At 36.8% G+C, this 24,422-nt stretch overlaps 2 protein-coding genes across 2 annotated transcripts in view; both read right to left on the minus strand.

The window, feature by feature from the left end:
* CSRNP3 (cysteine and serine rich nuclear protein 3) overlaps positions 1 to 2,628 on the minus strand; it is a 94,326-nt gene extending 91,698 nt beyond the window's left edge. Inside the window, exon 1 of the mRNA XM_056496596.1 lies at positions 2,487 to 2,628. The gene's annotated coding sequence lies outside the window, so the exon portion shown is untranslated. The remainder of the gene's footprint in view (positions 1 to 2,486) is intronic.
* Positions 2,629 to 4,061: 1,433 nt separating this feature from the next.
* SCN2A (sodium voltage-gated channel alpha subunit 2) overlaps positions 4,062 to 24,422 on the minus strand; it is a 73,134-nt gene continuing 52,773 nt past the window's right edge. Inside the window, exons 18-27 of the mRNA XM_056496652.1 lie at positions 20,188 to 20,308; positions 19,676 to 19,830; positions 18,211 to 18,384; positions 16,116 to 16,238; positions 11,117 to 11,398; positions 10,716 to 10,769; positions 9,492 to 9,629; positions 8,771 to 8,875; positions 8,335 to 8,605; positions 4,062 to 7,400 (exon numbers count right to left, since the gene is read on the minus strand). Coding sequence (XP_056352627.1) covers positions 6,205 to 7,400; positions 8,335 to 8,605; positions 8,771 to 8,875; positions 9,492 to 9,629; positions 10,716 to 10,769; positions 11,117 to 11,398; positions 16,116 to 16,238; positions 18,211 to 18,384; positions 19,676 to 19,830; positions 20,188 to 20,308 — 2,619 coding nt within the window. The 3' untranslated portion in view covers positions 4,062 to 6,204. The remainder of the gene's footprint in view (positions 7,401 to 8,334; positions 8,606 to 8,770; positions 8,876 to 9,491; positions 9,630 to 10,715; positions 10,770 to 11,116; positions 11,399 to 16,115; positions 16,239 to 18,210; positions 18,385 to 19,675; positions 19,831 to 20,187; positions 20,309 to 24,422) is intronic.

The following is a 24,422-nucleotide window of genomic DNA, read 5'->3' on the forward strand; positions in this document are numbered from 1 at the left end:
GTCACTGCTGAGCAGTGCTCACACAGAGTCAAGTCCTTCCCTGCACCTCTCACAGCCCAGGCAGTGAAGAGAACAGGGATGCACAAGGAACTGGGAGGGGACACAGCCAAGACAGCTGCCCCCAGCTGAGCACAGGGATATCCCACACCACATGGTGTCATGCTCAGCATACAAACCTGGGGGAGAAAGGGGAAGGGAGGATGTTTGGAGTGACAGCATTTGTCCTCCCAAGTCATCATTCCATGTGGTGGAGCCCTGGCTGCCCTGGAGCTGGCTGAACAGCCTGCCATGGGAACTGCTGGATGAGTGCCTTGCTTGGCTTTGTTTGTGTGCACAGCTTTTCCTTTACCTACTGAACTGCCATTACCTCAACCCATGAGTTTTCTCACTTTTACCCTTCTGATTGTCTCCCCCATCCTGCTACTGGAGTGAGTGAACAGCTGTGCAGTGTTTAATTGCCAGCTCGGGTTAAACCAAAACCATCAGTCACCATCAACCACCTGTAGAAGATTCCCCTGTAGAAAGTAAACCAAACCACAGTTCAGCCCCATTCACCCCCCTTCACTTTGAAGAAACAGACTGATATAGTACATCCCTGCAGTAACATCTGTTTGTGGTTAAAGCAAGCTGTGCTACCAGTGTGACAAGTGCCAAACAAGGCTGTCTGCTGATCTGCAGCATCTCTACAAGGTCGTTTGTTTCCAAAATACAACAATTTACAATAGTGAATGTGTGTTGTAACACACATTACAACCTCCTGCAGTTGCTTATTGCTTATTCCTCCACAGCCATTGGGATACAATCATAGAGGCAGGAAATAATTGTAAATTGTCATTAGAGCAACCTCACAGAAACAAAAATCTAAATACTAAGACACAAGACCTATCACAAAGATAAATTCACAGCAAGGTGACAGTACATGCTGCAAACATTTTTCAGACTATTACACAAGTAAGGGTCCCTACAGAGTGAAGAAATCAGTCTTTACAATCCATATATACTACCTAACTCAAAATACAGATTTCCCAAGCTTCAAACAAACTTCTACCACATATTGCAGAAAGTTCTATTTATTTCATAGTAAAAGCTAAATAGACCTAAAAAGCTTTATGATGCATAAGAACACTTTAAAATGAAGCATGCTTAGTCACAAACTATCCACATTTTCTCATTTTGCTGCACTTAACTGCATTCTCTAAAACAAATTGTGATGAGATTTTTAGTGGCTAGTGAGGGATGTTGCCGAGATAATCCGAACTACTGTCCAAACAATAAACAATAAAAATAACATACTGAAATAACAGCCACAGATAAGAACAAGCATACAGAAAGGGCAGACTTTTCCTTATAGCCAATTTTTAAAACCTGTATTTTAGGGATACTTTAGCCTGCTTTCCTCGGTAAGACTAAAAAGCACATAAGTTGTTCTGGAATCACCCTAGGGTATGTCACTCCAGCACCTTCGCCCTTGGGTCTTTATTTATGTTGCCAATTTTCAGGGTAAACATACTGAAATTTACGAATCCCTTTTCGCCCTTGGGTCTTTATTTATGTTGCCAATTTTCAGGGTAAACATACTGAAATTTACTAATCCCTTAGAGTTTTGTTTTTTCACATACACTACACAAAAATCCATCCTCCAACTTGCACACTGATAAAGTAAGGGTGACAAATGTGGATAAGAAATCTTTTATGGCAGACTTTTGTTAGCAATCTTTCTCCATATATATTGTTATATACATGTTATATAAAACATATCCTCATTCAGAGCACCGCAATATACGGTGGCTGCGATTACCCATTAAGTGTGAAAGAACATGGGAAACTGAGCATGTTTTGTAGCTGGAGCAATCTGCTCAATATTTAGCTCTACTAGCCCGGGTCAGTCGCTGCCTCTCTCAACTGGTTATCTTCCTGTCTACTTAGATCAGGAGATGTTTCAGACAAAGAATGAACGGGAGTTTGCTGTGCTGGGTGCATATAGAAGTTTGTCACACAGGACTAGCACAGTCTTGCAGCCCCACAGGATCTATCCAGAGCCGCAGACTACACAGAACCCGCCGGGACGTCTCCCGTTTACTCCGCTCTGCGGGGCCAGCTGCGGCAGCGCGGCTCGGTCCGTGCCCTGCGGAGGAGCCAGGCCGGGCAGCCAGGCCCAGCCGGGCGGACCCTCACACACCGCGGGGCTCCGAGCGAGGCCCGGCTGAATCAGCGTGCTGCGCCAGGGGCAGCGCCGAGAAACAGCCAAACACAGAGAGCCCGAAAGGGGCACCGCAGGCCTCACCTCGCATCCCTTCGCGCCTCAGGAGTCACCAACCAGGCGAGACAGGCGAGGATCCAGCGCGGCGGGGGACAGCCGCTCCCTCTCAAACGCAGACGGCGGCGGGGCTTGTCCTCCTCACCAGACTGCCGGGCTGGCAGCGGGGCCGCCGGGCTCCACTGCCGCCCCGCGCTGGCAAACGCGCACTGCGCTTGCGGCTCCTCACCTGAGGCACCGGTATTCCAGCGCTTCCTGGCGCCTCCCAGGCTCGCCGGCCGGCCCCGCGCCGGCAGCCGCCACCAGCAGGGACGCCGAGCCCCCGCCCTCCATCGCCGGCAGAGAGCGCGGCAGCGGCGCGTTCCCGGCTGCGGGGCGGGGTGACCCCGAGCCGCTCCGCGGGCCGCTCCGCCCTCCCCGGGCCGCCCTGCGGAGCTGCTCGGCCCCCGCCTCCCGCCCGGCTCCGCGCTGCCCGGGGAGCGGCCGCGCCCCTCACCTGCGCTGCCGAGCCGGGCCGGGCCGGGCCGCAGCGAGCGCTCCGGGCCGCACAGCCGCGGGAGGCCGGGCGGACACAGCGGGCACCGCCCGTTCCCCTGTGGCTGTCACAGGTGCTCCCAGTACAGCTACAGACTTGTTTACAAAACGAAGGGAGGGCTACTCAAGCAAAAGCACATCTGCTTGTTGTTTGAGGCTTTTAATAATTCCTTCCGTTGTGCTAGTCTTCTGGTAAGCACAAACCCCTCTCAGACACATACTGATTATTTTCAAAGTCAGACAAACATATTACTTAGGAACCTGCAACTTTTTCAAGATCTTTCCCTTCACAAAACCAACCAAGCCAATATGAAACTTGTCCTTTCATTACACTTTTTGGATTTTGGAATTTTTTTTTTTTTTGGATTTTGGATTCTCTCATCTCTTCTTATTACACCCTGCCCTGACAATTGTTTTTTTACAGCTAAGGTAAAAAAACCTAAGTGAAACACTGCAGCCTAAGAGCTCACTACACGAGAGCAGCAATACTCATTTTTAGAGTCAACAACGTCAATAGACCATCAGTGGCTGTGGAGAGAATGGACGGAAGGACGCACCGTCCCGCTGCCCCTGTGTAAGTGTTTCTGCTGGGGTGCACACCCAAAGCTCGGAGTTCCACATCACACATCTGGATGCATCTGGTTTTGCCAATACTCTTCAGAGGATCTGATGTAGAGTGCGTACCTGCACATCTATGATGATTATTACAGTTTGTGCTTTTGATTTGTTCAGTGTAACCTTCACTACAGTACTTTAAATTTACAACATGGAAACGTTCTTTTTAGAAATAGCACTCAAATATGACTGCTACCTAAACATTTCACTTTAATGTCACCACAAAATCATAAATTGTTCTTAGAAAATAATGAGATAAGTATTTTTTTCTTTATAACACAAAGATAATTCTCCACTTCAAATGTAAAATATAAGTGAAGCGATAGACTCTAGCTACCAAGGCTGCAATGTATGTTTCTTTAATATCTGTTTTTCTAGTTGTCTCAGAATACCTGATATGAAAAAGGGATTGAAGCATCATGAGCTCTTAGAGATTATCCTACTGAGATCCTGAATAGGATTAATAACCTCAAGAGTGTAAGTGCAAATCATGTTTAAGATCTTTCAGAAAGCATAGAGCTTCAATTTTATTTTTTTACTTTTCACAAATCTATTTCTAACACTTTATATATTAATATTTTATTTTTATAGCACCTCTTGATATCCAATAGTTTTGAGTGGGAAAAAAATGAAGACAAAACCATTAAATACAATAAAAAATGAAGTCTTTATTCTTTTGGCTCAACTGTAATGTGGTTTACTGTTCTTTATGGTAATAGCATTTTCCTGCATGCAGTTCACCGACACACAAGTCAATATTTTTGTAAAAGGAGGAGTCAACATCGAATTTTTGCTTGTGTAAGAAACACAAAATGTCCTGATGTGATCAATTATACAAGTTTGCTATTTAATTCCTGTGGAAAAAAAAACATTGTGGATCCCATATTATATTTAGAACAGTTCTAGTGCAGCATGAATCAACAAGAATAAGAATAGTCTATGTAAACAAACACTGGTGAAGATTTCATGAATAAAAAGACTACCTTGAAACTTCTGATGCAGGCAGTGCTAGAATTTTAAACAAATCCTCCCCACCACATTTCAATTACAAGTTATATCTATTTGGAAGCAAGTGCATTTTGGACTCAGTTTGAAACTTATTTCACATTAAAATGTGTGCAAAAATACAGTACTAATAAAAAAGCAGAAACCTAAAGCTACCCCATTCTTTCCTTTGTTTCTTATTTTGTGAAGTTCTTGAATTAAAAAGTGCTATGGATAGAAAGTAATAAAAGTGACAGTAACATCAACCTGAAGATAATTCTCATTTCTTATTTTATGTACAAAACGCTGAAAAATAAAATAAAATGGTATTTTTTACAGTATTTATATTTTCTTAGAAAATTCTATCCATGTAGTTTTCAACAGATTAGGCAGTTTGCAACATATCCTGTACAGTCAGACTATGCACCGTACAGTAGTCACTTAAAATTTTAGAATGCAAAGCAAGAAGCTCTTAAATAACTGCAAACTATTGCTTGATGTCGTGAAAGAATGATGACCAATTGAACAATTTATTTCACTTAACCACTGAGGCTATGGCTTCCCATATTAGACTCTTAACAGTGGAAGGAGTAAAATTACAGCAGCAAAGGCAAGATAAACATGCATCAGTGATAGCTTCCAAACTATCTATAATGGTACAGAATACTTCATATTAGCTGTTGAGAGCTTACAAATTACACTTACTGTGGTACATATTTGATGCAATAAATATTGTGCACATGTCATTATTTGTTTGCTCAAACATGCACCACGGGATAAATTAACTATTTACATAGAGGGTACTTTTTTAATCAACGCATACAATGTCAACCTTGCTGAGAGCAGAAGATGGCTAAATGATACTGCAGGGCAAAGCAGAACAACTTCATAATCCTTGTGTTTTGCAGGTTTTTGGTAAACTCAATTTCCCAAGGTCAGGTAAACTGTTTTCCACAGAAGAATACTTAGAAGTGGACTCTATGTCCCTTGGTAGAATTTTTATGCAGAGATTGTTCAACTATTGTTAAATGACTCATGAAAAAATAAAACATCTGTTCTATTATTGTAGACTCCATGGGACTTTACAGGCACATTAAGATTTGTCCGGATGAGATACTAGATGGATACTGTTATTAAGCACCTCAACATACAGAGCCACCCTGAAACATGGAAGTAGTCAGACTGCTGCTTTGTGCGACGTCATGTTTTCCCATGCATGAACTACAAGTGCAGCATGCCTTCATGCAAATCACTTCTGTCTGTACATTATAGAGAATCCGAGAGTAGAACACCTGGTCCTCATACCCCCTTCCCCAACATAAAACCCATTTACAAAAATAGTCACATATAATAGTAAACAACCTGTGAATTAAAAAATGATAAGTTCACCAACACTGATTTTTGTAAAAATATGGCAAATGTGACTGTTGAAATGCTAACAGTGAATACAATTTTTGTACTGTGTGTTTCATGTTAAACACAGATTCATAGGTTTGCACCTTTTTTTTTTTTTTTTTTTTTTTACTGGTCCCTACAGTCTGGGTGGCCATTATCATCTCTTCAGCAGTGTCAGCTGGTACTAAAAACAACAACCTCCTGTCAAGATGTTACCCTGTTTTACAGAGTTGCAGTTTGATGACGAGGGGTCACTGTCTTGCTATAGGCACTGACCTTATATATATATATATATAATTATATATATATCTATATATGTAAAAACTGACAGTTTGGCGTGTACCTCCTACAGGAGTCCTGTTGACACAAATACATACTTTTTCAGGCTGTAAACAGTTTATTACAAACAGCGTTCTATATTACTTTTTACTTTCCCTGCTGTCTTTACCTTTATCTTCTTTTTCTGATTTGTCTTTTTCATATTTATCCTTGTCTGGCTTTGTTACACTGTCATAAGAAGGTGGGGAGGTTGTGGATGGGGTCATATCTGTTTTTTCTGGAGTGGAGTTCTCGTTTAGTTTATCCATAATCATATCTTCTTTCATGGGCAGATCATCTTCCTCTTTACCTTTATCCTGACTAAATATACACGATACTTTTTTGACTTTTAGCCTTAAAAGGTGACGTCTGTAAGCACGCTGAATGATGACAGCAGACACCTCCTCCTGCTTTCGTTTCAGTGTGGTTGTAATTGGTTCATAGGAGACTTTAGAAGGATTGGCTGCCATAAACCGATCTTCCATCTGTATTCTGAGAGCGTCCATCTCCCCACTTTCCCCCAACACACGCTTTGTGAAAGCAAACAAGATGTCAAGGCAGTGAATTCTGTCACCGCTCACCATGGGCAGGTCCATTGCAATAAGCTGGACTTTGTTGGGTTTTGCTATGAGAAGAGGTGGGTCTAATGAAGCCGCAAAATCTGATAATTTACTGAACTCTATGAATTGTGTTGCATCGGGATCAAACTTCTCCCAGACTTCATAGAACATCTCAAAGTCATCCTCGCTCAAGGGTTCAGCACTTTCTTCAGTAGCAACACTGAAGTTCTCCAAAATCACAGCAATGTACATGTTCACCACTACCAGAAAGGATATGATAATGTAGCTGACAAAAAAGAAAATCCCAACAGAAGGGTTACCACAGTCACCTTTCACAGAGCTCCCTGGATGATCTTTATGGGGGTCACAGTCTGGCTCCCCACTGTTCAGAATTGGGGCGAGCAAACCGTCCCAGCCAGCGGACGTGGTGATCTGAAACAGGCAGATCATGCTGTTGCCAAACGTTTCAAAGTTGAACATGTCATCAATCCCAACTTCCCTCTTGACATAGGCAAAGTTGGACATGCCAAATATTGCATAGATGAACATGACCAGGAAGAGCAGCAGCCCAATGTTGAACAAAGCAGGAAGAGACATCATCAAAGCAAAAAGCAGAGTGCGGATTCCCTTGGCGCCTTTAATGAGGCGCAGGATTCGACCGATTCGGGCAAGTCGGATGACTCTGAATAGTGTGGGAGACACAAAGTACTTCTCAATCATCTCAGCTAAGAACATCCCTAGAAAAAAACAAGTTAAATCAGTAAAGAGTATAATTACATTTAAAAAACACTGCTAAAGATATATTCTACAAGGGTTATAGAACTTTAAGAAGAGTAGGATACTCAAAAAGATTTTTAGGAATTAGCCATTTATGTTTTTTTACAAAACCTTTGTGTTTCGTATACTGTTTTAGGACAAACTGTAACTAGCAAAGGCTGAGATCAGATCTCTTTTGTTTAATTGTAACAAAAATAATATCAGTTAATCTGAAGAAAGATCCTATGCACAGTAGTATTAAAATTCCATGTAATCAAGTTAGGTTATTAAAAAAATTGTATATTTGAAGAGAACTGCATCTTCTTAATTATACATAACATAAACAAATGTTTATTACTAATGACACAGAAACATTCTGAATGTTCTGAACATTAAAAAAATGATAAAAAGGTTTGTTATAATTCACAGAAGAATAAAAAATTTGGACATTGTATTATGTGCCTCAAAGCAGAAAAATAACTTCTTTTGATGCAAAAATACCAAAACTGATTTTCACATTAAGGAGTATTTAAAAGTTAAAAAGTTAAAATAACTTTTAACTCTGCTCTCTGGGGTGCATGCATCCTACCCTCATAATAGTCCCACACAGGTTTTGCTCTTGGATTTTGGATGGCTGGAATCTTTCACCTGAAACTGTCACTATACGTTTATATCAAAATTGCCTTTCATAGGCAATAGGAATCTCTACTGATTTCAGAATAATGATCTAATTTCAACCAATAAAAGTTTAGGAGTGTGTGAAACCTCTTGCTGAAAAAATTCTTATTTTTCAGGTATCTTTTAGATAAGACTTTCTAGTGACAAAATTGAACCAAAATATAAATAGATTTTACACACCAAAAATATTTCCATTTTCACAGAATTAGACATTTCATAAAAATTAGTTGTTCTTACCTACTATGGAGAGAATGACAACCACAAAATCAAAAATATTCCAACCTATAGTGAAGTAGTAATGACGAAGTGAAATCAATTTCAGGACAAATTCTCCAGTGAAAAGGACAATGAACACCAGGTTAATCCAATATAAAATGTTTTCCATGTCTTCACTCTGATCATCTGTTTCTACCATCATTGTGACCATGTTAAGGCAGATAAGTATCATGATACTGATATCAAATGCTTGTTTTGTTACAAAATCAAAGACCATGCCTTGGAATTTGTTCTGTTGTAGCAGAAGAAGAAAAAAAAAGATATTTGAGATTAATAAGGCTTTTCTTATATCACATATTTTTTTTAGCTTGCAACTTATTTCAGCCAAAGGCATAATAGAAAAAAAATCCAATTTTTAAATAGATGTAAAAATAACAGAAAATATTTTTATTCTTACCGCTGGTCGAGGTATAGGCTTTTGTGGTTTCTTTGAGCCCAATTTTTTCATTGCGTTGTAGTATTTCTTCTGTTCTTCTGTCATAAAAATGTCTTGACCTCCAAAGTAAACCCAAGAGACAAAAACTGGTTACAATCATGTACCTTTATTGATTACTTATAAATAATGATCATTCTTGTTCACATTCTCATCTGTGGGAAAATTTAGGACAGACATAAAAATCCTATTTTATGGTTTTTATATCAAGTATTACGCTACAGAAATTGTTGACTTTGGCAGCTGGAATACTGATAACTTTTCAGGAATTGTTAACAAAGCACAAAAACTAAAGAGGGTAGGATTAAAGATGATACATCGTTTATTGTCAATGTTCAGAAATCTATACTGCTGAGCTGTGTGGCATGAAGGTAGTATAGCAAAGAGTTTTCATAGCTACATTTAGCTATATCAATAGTTAGCCTTTTTATGAGTCAATTAAAGCTCCAGTCTCAAATCCATATCTTTACAAAGATGACATTTCATTAGCCTTGGAGAGTCATAGATTGTCACTTGTCCATCAAACCCTCATCAAGCCAAACTGTAAGTTTTAATAATTTAATGTATTTAATATGCAGTGCTCTTAACTAATTTGTCATTAAAAAAACATGAATAAAGTTGTCATCAGTGGACCAAATATAAGAATTTTTTAATGTTCTTTTCAGAATAACAATGAAGTACTTATCTTCTTTTTCTGCTGGTTGAAATTGTCTATGATGACACCAATAAAAAGGTTCAAGGTAAAAAATGATCCAAAGATGATAAAGATGACAAAGTAAAGATACATGTACAAGTTGTCTTCATACTTCGGTTGATCCAAAACCTGCAAAAAAGGCATAGAAACTCCACATTAGTTTAACAGTGAACACAAAATATCTTCTGGATAGAATTTAGGGCTCTATCACTGTGACCTTTGGTTCTTCTGGTCAAATCCTGACATATCTTCTACTGACCTTCAGTCTACAAGAGGTAACATTCTTGAAAAAGGACTTTTCTATCAAACCTGATATTTCATTTTTAAAAATGTGACTGGCAGGTATGAATGAAGACTAAATACTGAAAATGCAATTGGTTTAAACTAGCAAAGTTCCACCTGTCTGAGTGTACAGACAACCAGAAACACCAAGTTTTACACCTGCAGAACTTTCTGTAAATATTGTGGGAGGCCAGTGTTGTGGGCTTGTGGAGATTTCACTTCTACAGGCACTTAGGAAACTGCACAGGAAGAGAGGCATCCAAGCCATGTTTAGACACAGCGTATTTTCTTGGTATAGCTATGCACTTTCACTATGCAACATTAGGCCTCCTGCTGTGAAGGCAGCTTAGCAAAAAAAAAAAAAAAAAAAAAAAAAAGCTTTACCAGTATAGCTTATTCAATTGTCTGCTTAGAACTAGAGGCAAACTTACACCAAAGGAACAAGGGGCAGGCCAAAGGGTAAGAAAATGCCCAGGTCTAATCAAAAGTAAGCACTGTGCCCTAAACAAAGGAGTTAGGCAGCTTGCAGACCACAATGAAAGTCTTAACTTTCGGAACTTGATAAATAAGATCAGTATTACAAAAAAAACACCCAAAACCCCTCTCTGTATCAATGTCTGTTTCCAAATATAAAGAATGGCTCAATGCATAATGACAGGAGGAAAAGGTATTTCAGGGCAATGGTAAATGTGCTGTAAATTGAGGAATTTTGATTCAAGTGTACCATAGAGAACATGGAATCCTTTTGGACTGCTCATCTGCTTTCCTCATTTCTTGTATTTTCCCCATGGTTTCCATTTTCTTTAACTAGAAAATTATAGTAACTCTTTGTTCTTTCATTTTTACTGTAATTTCTGAAAGATGTTAAAATTACATTCTCAAATCTTGGAGCTCATACAATCAAAACAAATGGACTCAAGGGACTATACTTACATTACGAGAATCCACAGCTGCGTACATGATATCCATCCATCCTTTAAATGTAGCCTGTAAAAAGAACACAGGTGTTTAGGTCACACTTTTCCTGGAAAATGGCGTGTACTTTAGGAGCTGAAGACTAAGTGTCTTTAGTACTCATCACAGAAACCAGCATTATCTTGTATTGAATGTTTTATTCATGTACAAGAATGGGAGGCCATTTCTAATATCTGACTATAGAGGACACAGCATCCATTAAGAACTTTTGTCTATTATGAATTATATCTGATGTAATTTTTTTTTTCTGTGCATGAGCATTAGAGGTTTACTTGATACAGATTCAACGCAGCTAAGGTGTTTTGGTTAGAATTCTATTTTATAGAATGAGAAATAGAAATTAAGGACTGGTGACTTACCACCTGGAGCAGAGAAAGGTAACCAAGGCCTACGTTGTCAAAGTTAACCTTCACGTTCTTCCACCGGGCAGTTTCATTGTTTTGTATGAGCTCCTCACATTGACTAAAGTTGTTAATTTGGCTGATATCAAATCTCTCATCGGTTGTAGTGTTAACACAATAGTAAAACTTTCCAGCAAATAGATTTACTCCCATGATACTAAATATCAGCCAGAATATAAGGCAAACAAGAAGCACATTCATAATAGATGGAATTGCTCCTAACAGGGCATTCACCACAACCTGGAGTACAAATGAAACCAAAGAGAGACACTGTAAGAACACAGGCTCCAGGATCTGAAGCTACAGATGCTACAAATCAGACTCTCTCAAATGTAACATGCTATTATAATTCTAATATCTGTGTTACACTTCAATTGTTGAGAGTAACAAGTCAGAAAAGCAGCATAGAGAAAGATCAAAGATTAAATGCCAAATTTAATACAAATAGTAGCAAAGAGCAGATTTAAAGAATGGGTAAAATAAGAACCAGCAAAACAAACTGGAAAAAAAAGGGGGAGAGAGAAAAATAGTATTTATCAGTGCTTTTTAGAATATTTACTTAATTTATGTCTGCAAAACCATAATCATTATAATCACTGATTAAACCAAGCAAAACAAAATTTTAATACTACATGTTTCCTGGATAAACAAATCCAAGTACAAATCTATCATTGAGCAAATTTCTAATTGAAATTAACTCTGAGTCTTTTTAAAATCAAAACCCAGTGATGTATGCATATTCCTTTGAATGTTTACATACAGAATCAGAAAAGCAGAAATGTTCAAACCAGGAAAGCTGTGGAGTATCTGAACACACCAGAACTTTTAGTTTTCAGGCAACTGGCAGATAAAACTTGAAAAGAGACTTGATTTAATTACCAACTGAATTTTGGGAAAAATCAGGCTTCAGGAAAGAAAAATGTGAACATGAATTAATGTGTCATGATGATCAATGATTAAAAACATGCCAGAATGAAAACAAAACACTGAGGAAAATAAATTTTTGGAGAAAGTAGGTCCGTTATGAATGAGAATTATTAATTCAATGATGGAATTGATGATGCTAAATTAGTTAATTCATATTTTAAATCTCTCTGTAAATAACTCTAAGAATATAAATTTTCTTAAATATAGAGCGCTGTCACCAACTTTGCTAAAACAACTGAATAGATCCTTAAAACTTAGCAAAGTTTGCTTTTTTGTTTTTTCTTAATGCAAAACGCTAGCTATTACTTTGATGGGGATTTTTACAATTCATTTTGTTTATGTCATGTAAGTACTAAGGCAGATCCTCTAGCATAATAAACTTATGCTTCTGTTTGAAATACAAATGTAGTGAAGGTCTAATAAGTATTTTGCCATTAAAGTTGTATCTGCAACTAATATCATCCATAGAACCAATTAATTATAAAATTAGTCATCCAGGTAGATGGGCTTTCATTCCTTGCCCTTTTACAGAAGAGAAAATAAACCTTTGAATATTAAGCTAAATGATGAATCACCATCATGTGTACTATAAAGTAGAATTGGGCTGAAGGAAAGGAGGAATTACTGTTTTACTTTCAGGGCCCCATTCCTGCCAAAACACTACCTCTTTTGGGTGATAACCAATTTGGACAACATTTGAGAGCCTATAGGACTTCAGTGAAATTGTTATATTTAAACATAGAAACGAGATCAAATGAAATTGCTTTCAATACAAACTACTCCATGCCTTTATAAAAGCACAGAATGGTGCATGAAGTCCAAATCTTTCATGCTTTTTTATTTGTTTGTACCTTTTTTTCCCTACATATTGTAAATCAAATGTTTTAATAAATGGTTATTTCTAGAAGGAAAATATAAAACAAATCAGAATAGTTTCTTAATCATGCTAAAAATCTCCTTAGCAATGCCTGTTATAAATTAATAAGGAAAACTAATATAGAATTTTATAAGTCAGCAACTGGGTAGAGAGGATTCCCTAACTGATGGATAAATCTCTTCTGACTTTCAAAAGTGCTTATGCCTTATGTTGACAGGCTTGTACTCAGCTCTGTGAACCACATGACTGCAGAAGGCCATAAGACTTTGTTCAACCTAAGCAAATGAACAGTCTAATAACAATGCTGAATTAGTTTAAATTGGAAAATCATGAACTCAATTATGTTTACAGCAATTTGACTATAATAATAAATGGCAAGATAATTTTTCCCCAATTCGGGAATATTTTCCAAATATATTATTTTTTTTTAAAATTGAAAGTTATCTCAATTCTTGTACTAAAAAAATTTAAGTAGATTTCTTAAATGTAATAATATCATCCATCAGGAACTACTCTTGAGTTATAAAGAGATAGTTAATGAAGTGAAAATATTTGTCCTCGAGCTTTCAGTCTCAGTACACCCAATAATTCTGTTCCTGTTTCTGCTGCAGCTGCAGGTCCAGTCATGTTTTCTTTAATTGCTGGATTTCTACAGCTGACCTACTTTCTCTGGTATTAGTCTGAGTCCTAAAGCTATGGAGAACCAGCTTGTGATACAAATCATTTGAAGACACTCAAAACACATGGAAACACTGATCCCAACACCTTCCAGCCTCCTCTGGTAGTAAGGGTGTGAAAAAGGGGGCTAGGTCTGACAGCAAATGAAAGCAGGGAAAGCATAACAAAGACATCAAACCCCTTGTTTTTTAGTTGAGAGGGAAAGGTATTAATGCCTAGCACCTGTAGTGGTGAGTGATACTGCTTGGGACAGAGCATGGACAGATTAATTATATCCCCATAGGCTATTAAAGTATAACTTTCCTAACAATAACAGTGGTGGGAAGATGCAGGGGAAAAAAATCATGTTTTTCATAGGGGCAATTTTTTTTCCATTAATTACTAGTTCAAGCAGGTACAAGTCCAAATCCTTGAGAACAGTATATTAAGTTAAAAATTTTATATGTATTTAAAAGAATTTCCTGCTTGTATATGGGAAGTATAATGCTCAAAGGAAGTAAATTTAAGTGTCTTTGCAAATACATGCATTGTACTGTATTGTCATATTTTTAGTTCATACCAATGGAATGATTGTGTTATGAACAGACATCTTGGATTTCCAAGTATCAGACCTTAAAATGTTCTCATACTAATCCCTTTGTCATCTTGAGCTACTGTATTTTTAAAGACACTAAACTTGGAATTAATTACTTTAAATAAGGCAAAATTCATTACATTCATTGGAATATTTCAATGGTTAATTGCCTAACTAATGAAAGTATAGGTCACATTTCTAATCTTAAGTAATCTAACTTAATCTACTACTTTTTCTTGTATTTTTTGCTAAAGTCATAAATATTTTCCTCATCTGGGTATTGTACAAAAAGAAACAGTTGGCAGATCAGGATTAATTCCATAGGTAAAGTTTACACCAACATGGAAGTCATGGGATTGACAATTACTCATAAACCTTCATGACAAGGTTATTGGTCTTTTCTTTGCAACAGTAAATTGCCACTTAGGCAATTTTATATAAAATTTGAAATATTTTTATTTTGAGTTTTTTGCTTTGCTAATCGTAATTTTAAAAAAACCCCAACAGTTAATGTGGATTTAGTGAGATAATACTGATGCTTTATACAGGCCTTACCTCTGATATAAACATCCCAAATTTTCAAATTTGCTTTAGTAAAGGTCCAGAAATTTTTTGGAGGCAAAGAAATGCTATTTCCAGTTTGAATTTATAACATTTCATCAAAGCCCATAACCTTTTTGGTTGAAGTGTCTTCTCTTTCCACACACAGAGAGGATGACATTTTCTTCAGAAGCTCACTAATTTCTAGTTGACTTACAAATTAGCTAATCAGCTTATCACCTGGGGTGCCAAAGAATACTGATCACAGAAGGGAGCTCACACAAGGATCCCTTTTAATTATGGCAGTAGGGTTCCAGTTGAGTTGCATCTGCTGATGCCCATTATGGCAGTATGTCCAAGACAGATGGACCCTGAAGGTGTAAGCCAGACATCTTCCTGTGGCTGGAGCTAGAGATATCTACCATATCTGGTTGTTCACCATTACCCTGGGAGAAATATTTCTAGAGCTTTCAAGTCATAGCAGAGTGCATCAGGTCTTTGTCCATTTCAGTGCATTAAAGAAATTATTTTAACTAACTGTGACTTTGCACTGAGACAGACTGAACGTGCCCTGTTGGGCAGCTGAGGGACTCAGCTCTGGTAACTGACAGTGATAAGAAACAGCTGGGGACAGTAACTTCTCAAATAGACCAGAAAAAGTCTAATATATTTTCAGGCTGCCTAGTGCTTTATAGATTATAATTGACACTTTATAATCAATATGGAAATCAGTAAGCAACCAGAAATCATAAAACCAGCTCGATCTCTGATATGCCAGAAAAGTTTTCTTAAATAGAACTCAATGGTTTCAATATGAAAGACAGAAGGTATTTTAATAGTGCCAATTTACTTCCTAACATACAAATTAATTGCAAAACTTTTAGTTCTAAAAGATATTCCCAATTTATATATACCAGAATACCATGTTAAAAGATATAGATTATATATGATTGTCTAAACTGGTACAAAATACACATGTGCATGCATACATGGTGTATGTGCACACACTTTTAAGAGGAAGTGTTGGAGGTTTTTTAAACTGCTCTGACTATAGCAGGATGTGTTTGTATAGGTTATATTCAGTAGTATTGAATAGATCCATGCAGTTGATAAATCCTTGGGCCTTCCATGAAAATATGAAAAATGGTGAAAGGCCAAGGAGCCTCATTAAGTGTAACAATATGTGCAATTACACATGAATTCATATAAGCAGATGAAGCCTTTTGCTTATATGTTAGTGATAAATGTGAAATATAAAGGATGATAGTGCAGCATTTCTGCATGGATTGGTTGTTGATTATTCTGCATGCATTGTTTCCGTGGATGCATGCATTATTTCGGATTCTTTCACGTTGTCTTACCCTCATCCCTTCAAATCGCGACAAGGCTCTTAGAGGTCTCAAAGCTCTTAGTGTCCTAAGGGATTTAATCGCACCAAGTTCTGAGTAGCCCAAGGCATTAGCTGTTAAGCTAACCAAAGAGACCTACACAAAAACAGAAAGGCAATATTGCTCATTCATCTTTATATCCTCCCGATATATATGGTGGGAATGATGTGTGCCCTGAACTTCTCAAGAAGATTCAAGGCTGGACCTCTTTCTCCAGGAAACCATCTATAACGCAGAAAAATCTTTATGTCAGACAAAGTAGAATAAAAGTATATTCTAGGTACCTGTTGATGAAATCATGTTGGTAGAATGGTATTAAAGTGCCTTCTATATTCACATAAACCAGTCAACATTTGGTGGGATTTAAAGAAACATGAAGTCACATGCAAAAACAAAACACCCAAAAGCTGGGTGAATTGGAACGGACAATTTAGGTCAGGACTTCCCATGATATCTTCAGAACTTGATGAGAATGTAAACGCTCTCAGAAACCACATCCAGACCTCTTTTTTGTTCAAATGCAACTTTCTAGTGTCCAAAAAATCTTATTCAACAGTCATAGCTACCAGTGCTGCTCGGATTTAACCACACTAATCAAGACTGAGAACCAACTGTTTGTTAGACAATGGTAGAAGCTTCACTGTTAGGCATATCCACACTTCATTACATTCCCTGTGACTCCTTTAACCACTTCATCAATTCTGGCTTGCATAACGCTGGTCTGGTCTGCAGGCAGATGAGTAAATAAACTAGAATAGCTGTAAAATAAATAATACAATTATCTTTCATCAATAATCCTTGGAAATGTATTTCTAATAGCCATTGGGGAGCAGTGGCCTTAATAAATCAAAAATTAAACAAATCACCTTCTATTTCCATCCATTTAATGCCCTTCCCTTCCATCCTTCCTGTTCTCCCAATTCCTTCATTTTCAGATTGTTCTTTTTACTTTTTTATTTCAACCCCCTGACTATAGATTAAAAAGAATGCTTCAGATATTATTTTTTTATTTTAAAAATTGCACCAAGGTAAGGTTGACATGAAAAATTAATAAGATTGACATGGAAAACTAATAAAGATATTTATAAGGGTCACAAAAATAATTAAATCACACATTATCAAATAAGAATTAAATATTGACTGATAAATACAAGCTCTACATGACCATATAGTTATGCCTTATCATACGATTTGAAATTCTGGTCTGGATTTACAAGGTATAATGTTTTCCAAGCTCTGGGTAATAAAGATGTCATGATCTATCATTGTAGTTTTAGGGAGATATTTAGCAGTTTCTATAAAATTCTGATGCTCTTTGTAGTGCTCAAATAGGTGGTTTAAGACATACTCTTAACTTACATTCCATGGGAATTACATCTGTGGAACTGAGAGATGCCAAAGGTAAGTCAGGCTATTGGGGATGGAAGGGAAGTGAGTATCTGCTATATGGCAAAAAATCTTATGCTACCTAGTACTTTACATATGCACTTCTCACTAGGTCTCCTTCAGACAATATGCATCTGCTCCTTGGTAGGGCAGCCTTTGGAAAATCATGTGGAAACCCACTCTAAGGGGGCTTATCTTTGGTTCTCTGAAGTGTCTCTTTGAGGTTACCCTCATGATACAGTGAAAAGTGTAAAGGTACTCAATAGTACAGTGGAACTGATAATTCCGAGCAGAATTTTCCTTTCATATTGCACAGAATAAGTGACAGGACACTTAGAGTAATTGATTAGAATATTAGAAGCAGTGTAAGAAATTGCTTCCATATACAAAAAAACTGAAGAGGATGAACAGCATTTTCTCTATACCACCAAAAAAAGATAGTAAAAAGCATCATTTCAAGAGAGAATTACAACTAGAATTAAAACTAGAGAATTTCAACAAAACATCTCTCGACAAATAAGTATATCCAAATATTTTTTTTCTAATTGGAATAGAATTATAAACCATAGCACCACAGCAGTTAAAAGAGAGTTTTTGTTGAATAGAACAGAAATCTTATCCTGAAAATATACTATTCTTATTTTTAGAGGCTGTCATACAGGATATGAAAAAGAATACATACATCAACAATCAGGAAGTCCAGCCAGCACCATGCATTAGTGAAATAGGTTTGAAAGCCATAAGCAACCCATTTTAAAAGCATTTCCAGAATGAAGATATAGGTGAAAACTTTGTCAGCATATTCCAGCATGGTCTTGATAGTTTTACGTTGCTCTATGTAGATATCTTCAAATGCCTGTGAAAAAGATTTTTGAAGATATAATTAGAGGTCTTCACAATTTGCAGTGTTGTACAGGAATGGCCAGGAAAAAATTTGAATTTAAAAAATGTACATGATGATAAGGTATGTATCTTTCCCTCAAGTATAACTCTGGCTTTCACTTAATACTTTTCATAAAGCTGGGTCCAAACTGAGTTTGCAGCCAAGAACAAAAGTGATATACAAAACTTACTGTAAGACCATTCTTCAAACTTCATTTTAATTTGTTTCCATGGATAATGTTTGTGTGGCCAGGTTTTGGTAGTGGGAGGAGCTAGAGGGGTGGCTTCTGTGGGAAGCTCCTAGAAGCCTCCCCGTGTCCAGAAGAGCCAAGGCCAGCTGGCTCCAGGACAGACCCACTGCTGGCCAAGGCCAAGCCAATCAGTAATGCCCCTGTGACAATATATTCAAGAAGGAAAAAAAAAAAAAAATTATTGCACAGGCAGAATTGCAGGCAGAGAAGAGTGGAGTGAGAATATGTGAGAGGAACAGCTCTGCAGATATCAAGGTCAGTGGAGAAGGAGGGTCAGGAGGTGCTCCAAGCACTGGTGTGCTGAGATGCACTGCAGCCCGTGGTGAAGACCATGGTGAAGCAGCTGTGCTCCTGCAGCCCATGGAGATCCACAGGGATGCAGAGATCTGTTTGCAGCTGGAAGAGCCCCAGGCCAGAGCAGGGGGATGCCTGAGAACAGGCTGTGAATTTGTGGGAAACCTGTTCTGGAGCAGGCTCCTGGCAGGGACCTGCAGACCATGGAGAGAGGAGCCCCTGCTGGAGCAGGCGGCTCAGTAGGACTTGTAGGACCAGGAGGACTGGATCAGGCTGTGCCTGAAGGCCTGTACCCCATGGAATAGGGACCGACATTGCAGCAATTTTTGGAGAACCGTTGCCTGTGGGATGGACTCACATGGGAGAAGTTCATAGAGAACTGTCTCTTGTGGAGGGGACGCCACCCTGGAGCAGGGGAAGGACTCCTCTCCCTGAGCAATGGCAGAAACAACTCCCATTCCTTGTCTACCTGAACTGCTGGGGGAGAATGTAGAGCTGGGAAGGAGGAAGAGATGGGGCGAAGGTGTTTTTAAGATTTATTTTACTTCTCATTATCCTGCTTTGATTTTGTTAAAAATAAATTTAGTTATTAGCCCTAGGCTGAGTCAGTTTTGCCCATCACAGTATTTGGTGGATGATCTCTCCTGGGCCTTAGGTCAACCCATAAACCCTGTCCTGTTTAAAATCACAATAGTCACAATTGTTCCACACTTAATTTACCAGAGCACCGCTGCTGAGAAGAATCATGAAGACTATGAAGGTCTCAAACCAGTTGTGTTCAACAATCTTGTAGCAGGTTTTCCTAAGATTCCACCAGATTTTCCCCTTTCCTTCTTCTACACTGACTTGACAGCATTTGAATCTCCGTACGCACCCTAAATGTGATAATAAATTTTGAGATGTCAGAATAAAGTAAATATTTGTTAGCAATCCAATGGATGATAATAATCTGACTTATTTCAGTGCTACTGCATTAGATCGTTATAATTCCTCTTTGAGCATTTTTATTTAGCATTTGAATTTAAAGCTTTTTACAGTATCTTTTGCAACACCTTCCAAAGAGAAAGAGAACATTGAGAACACAGGAAATCTATGGCAGTAACTCTGAAAGAGTTACTAATACAAACAGATATTACAACTAGAAACTTCTTTGAATTTTGAATAAAAAGAGAATCCTGCCCAAGTCTAGACAATTAGGTCTATTTATCTTGCCTTTATTTTGCTTTGCCTACCTTCTGTAAAACAAGCTTCTGGCTCTAGAACTTCTTCAGGTTCTGCTTCTGGCTGTTCACCTTCTGGAGGCAGTCCAATATCAACTGTGCTGCCTTCTGATGAACTGGATGCATTCAATTTCTGTGAACGAAACCCCATATAATTATTTTTTCTGTTTGTTTTTTTTTTTTTTTTTTTTGTGTTTTTTTTTTGAATAGAAATTAATGTTGGAAATGTATATCAAAATATTTAGAATTTATTCAGTGCTGTGATACTAAGTTAACTGCTTATCTACAATCTATAATGCCAAATTGCTCTACTACAGGTGAGGTCACAAGATTAGAAACTACATAATGTGCATTTTCCCTATTGAAAATATTTTTATATTTTCATACAAGGAATTGCTGAAATTACTAGAGTATTATTTTGAGCCACACATAAAAATTTTGATGTGAAATTTCAGTAAGCTTACAATGGGTGCTTTCCACATTTTGTACTGTTATTATTTCAATTATTTCAATCACATGGCTGCATTTTAAATTACACTTCAGATAGCATCTGTTAATACAAATAAATTTCCAACATCATGACCAAACTAACAGCAAGCTGCACAGATGTATTTTCATGTCTCAAGTAAATATTATTCTAGCAAGTCTGTAAAAACCTAAATCTAAAAAGTTGGAATTTAATTTTTCATTATTATTGACATGAAAACACATGTTATGAGTTTTATAGGATAATTTAATTATCTTTATTTCTAAAAGAGCAGCACATTACTTTAGGAGCAGTAGCTGATAATTTGCATACTCACTTGCCAATGCATTTTCTGAATTTATTGTGCAGTTTGAAACTACTTATTACTTTGGTACAGTACACATAGATGTCCAGTTACTTTAAAAGCCAAAAAAATTTTTGAATGACAAAAGTGAAAACAAGTGCTTTTAAAACAACACTGTAATAAAATAATACTGCACCAATAAATCATACCAATATTGTAATCTAAACCTTAAAAAATTTTCTTTCACATCATCCTATGATGTTGGCAACAGACAAATATGAGTACTATAATAAGTAAAAGTAGTTTGATTACAGCATTCTATGACTCTTCTAATGTTATCACTATATGGAGTATAACATCAGTAAAATGGCTGCATTGATAAGTAGCTAATCTTATAAAGGGAATGATGTAAGCAGATTTAGAATAGAGTCTATTGGGAATTAATATTAGACAGAGATGTTCTATGGTAACAATTAAGATATCTATTTTTGCTGACACTTAAATCTGAAGTTAGAGGCATTATTCCTTTAAAACATTTCTGAGTAGCTTCAAATTCTATATAATTTTTTGTAAAGGAAATGTAAACAGTATTAGTCTGTGGATACAGAAAGTAACTTGAGACATTAATGGAGTTTTACAGAGCAACAAATATTCAGTACATTCTTCAAACAAAAACAAGATTCATTCCTTTCTCCCCCATTCTGATTCTATTGAATCACACTGACAATATATTGTATTGTGATTCTGACATAAGCTTAACTTTGATTTTTGTGTACCACATTTCAGAGTAAGGCCAAACAAATGGATGTGTGAATACATGAATACATGAATACATCTATTGGAGGGTGTATTATGCACTTAGTTTCAGTGATATCACCCATTTCATCTATGCTTTTTTGAAAATCCCAGCTTAGACATTCATGTTTCATCTTTTGGCATGAGTTTTAACTAACTATTGAGGTCAGATCCAATGTACAAAGAGATGGATGCACACTTTTCTGCAGATTATTATTGACAACTTTTATATTGTAATATGTTTGAATTTCACATAATCCATGGCAGTTTGGTCATTGTGGAATACTGCCTCTAAAATGGAGAAATTGGAAAGTATGGGATAAATACTGTAGTCCTCAAGTAAGGACCACAGCATTTAAATATCAGTGGAAGTCAATCATCAGTTTGAGGAAAGGCCGGAAATACTATAAATGCAAGGTACATTCCAAAAATATTTATATATGATGTTAAAAATTACCATTTAGTAATACAATACAGTAAATGAGGAGTGACTGTTTTTATTACATAGTGTTTTCTTAAAATGTTGCTTGCATCATTCCAATCTGGAGAGCATTTCTAGCAGAATGCTGTAGTAGTAGCAGAGCAAACAAAAATTATGAACTGGCTGAACCGTAAGTTTGAAAGTCCTACTGTCCATTCTTTCACAGGAAAATGAAGAGTTCAGTGACTCAGATATTATGCAGTTAGTTTAATATGCACAAAAGGATAATGAATTCTGTTACTGAAATTGCTTAAGACTAACAGTTAACTTAACATGGAAGAATAGATACAGGTACTATAAGGAGAGATCACAAATATCAGGTAAAAAATATCAATAGAACTATCAATTATCAGGAACATCAAAAAGACAACTTTATTTATGTGGGGCACTGTGTATGGTGGGATGTATCTTTCAAGTCTCTTCTCACTAAAAATCTAGTATGCTTCATTTACAGAGCTGTAACAATAATCACAGGACTTAAACTGAACAGAAAAATCCTAAATTGAATCAACAGCAGCTGATACTTGAAATGCAACAATTATTATTGCACTCTTCTGAGAGTTCACTCTTCTGTTGATGTAACTATTTCCTTAGCATGCTTCTGTATTATACCTTAATTTAGTCCCAGCCAGACCATTATATAAAGAAAAATGTTATAAAAATTATTCAATAAATTTAGTCTATAAGAATTCAGCATAATTTGGGAAAGAACAAAAAATAGAAATTTTCGACAGTATAATTTCTTTTTTAATTTTTGTTATTTTTAATATTGAATTTATTGTATGGCATTATGTACAAAATTTATAAAATTTAGTATGCATCAGAAACAGCTAGGAAGATTTTATAGTACAACATCTCAAGATTTTATTCAATCAATTAAGTTCAATATGCTAGGAAAACTTTTCAGTAACATTCAGTAACATTTACACGTTCTCACAGCAAACTTATGCTCTGGTATAAAGCAACTGACTTTGTACTGATTTCTATGTATTCAACACAACATGACCTGGGAATGGACCATGTTATTGCTATTATGTTTGTCCTTAATATATAGGAAGATTTTTCTAGCACTTACTGTGACTTGCCAGTGTTCACATATATGGAATCCAGCTGGCTGCAAGACTACCCTAACTGATATGTTAGGTATGTAGTACATATCCCAGTTCTTTACCTAAACATATTTGAAAGTTATCTTTGTACCTGGTAAATAGCTCTCTGTTTACCAGCATTACAATGACTATTTACTTAACATGTATATAGCTTTTTTTAAAAATGAACCTATAGAAACAAGATAATCATCAAACCCAAGCATTAGTTTGATCTAATAGTAAGTCCATTTTAAGCTTTTTGTCATACCATGTTTCTAGATTTCAGAAGGATTCAGTTGTGCAGATTATTAGAGATTTATCAGGATCAAGCATTAGACACTGTTTGAGAGTTGTGAAGATATAAATTTTCTGAATAGTATGCTAAGAAAATTATTCTCAGAAAAATCTGTTTTTCAAAACCTTGGAATGCACATACTCCACCTCCTTTTCGAAGAAAACAGTAAGGAGACAAAAGTAGTTACATGTTTCTAAAGCAGCAGTATACTGATCATCATAGAGATTTAAACATCTTTAACATTACATGTACCAACAGCCTTGCCAGTCATGCTTTAGTCAGCAACACAGACCAGTATGAGATACAGATTTTAGTTTAGCTTTCAAGATAGGAAAGCAGCTTGCCTATCAGAGAAGCATTGCAAAAAGCAGCAGCCAAGATTAGGTCAGGAAGTTTTTGACATAATTAATTTCTGAACCTTGATAACATCGCATAGATTCATACAATTCTGCTTCACTTACAGCCAGGCCACTTTTAACTTCCAACAATTCTTTGTTTGTTCCAAAGATGATTATCTGACAGTAGCTGGACAGCTCTTAGCTTAACATTTTTAACAAAGCCTGAAATTTCATGATTGGCCAGGATGCCACTAATAGATGTTGAAATCATAATTTAAGGGACTGAAAGCGCAAAGAGCAGGACAGACATAAGCAGGAAGATAGTGCCAAGAGAAACCACTATTTTGATTTTGCTTTCAATTTCCTTTCCTCCCAAATGCCTGTGAAAATGCTAGATAATGGAAATTAAATTGGTTTTATTTTCTCAGTGCTGTGTGGATATCAGTATGAAAATTAAATGATCTGTGATATAAATGGCAA

This window comes from Oenanthe melanoleuca, chromosome 7, assembly GCF_029582105.1.
Source record: "Oenanthe melanoleuca isolate GR-GAL-2019-014 chromosome 7, OMel1.0, whole genome shotgun sequence".
Taxonomy (NCBI): Eukaryota; Metazoa; Chordata; class Aves; order Passeriformes; family Muscicapidae; genus Oenanthe; species Oenanthe melanoleuca.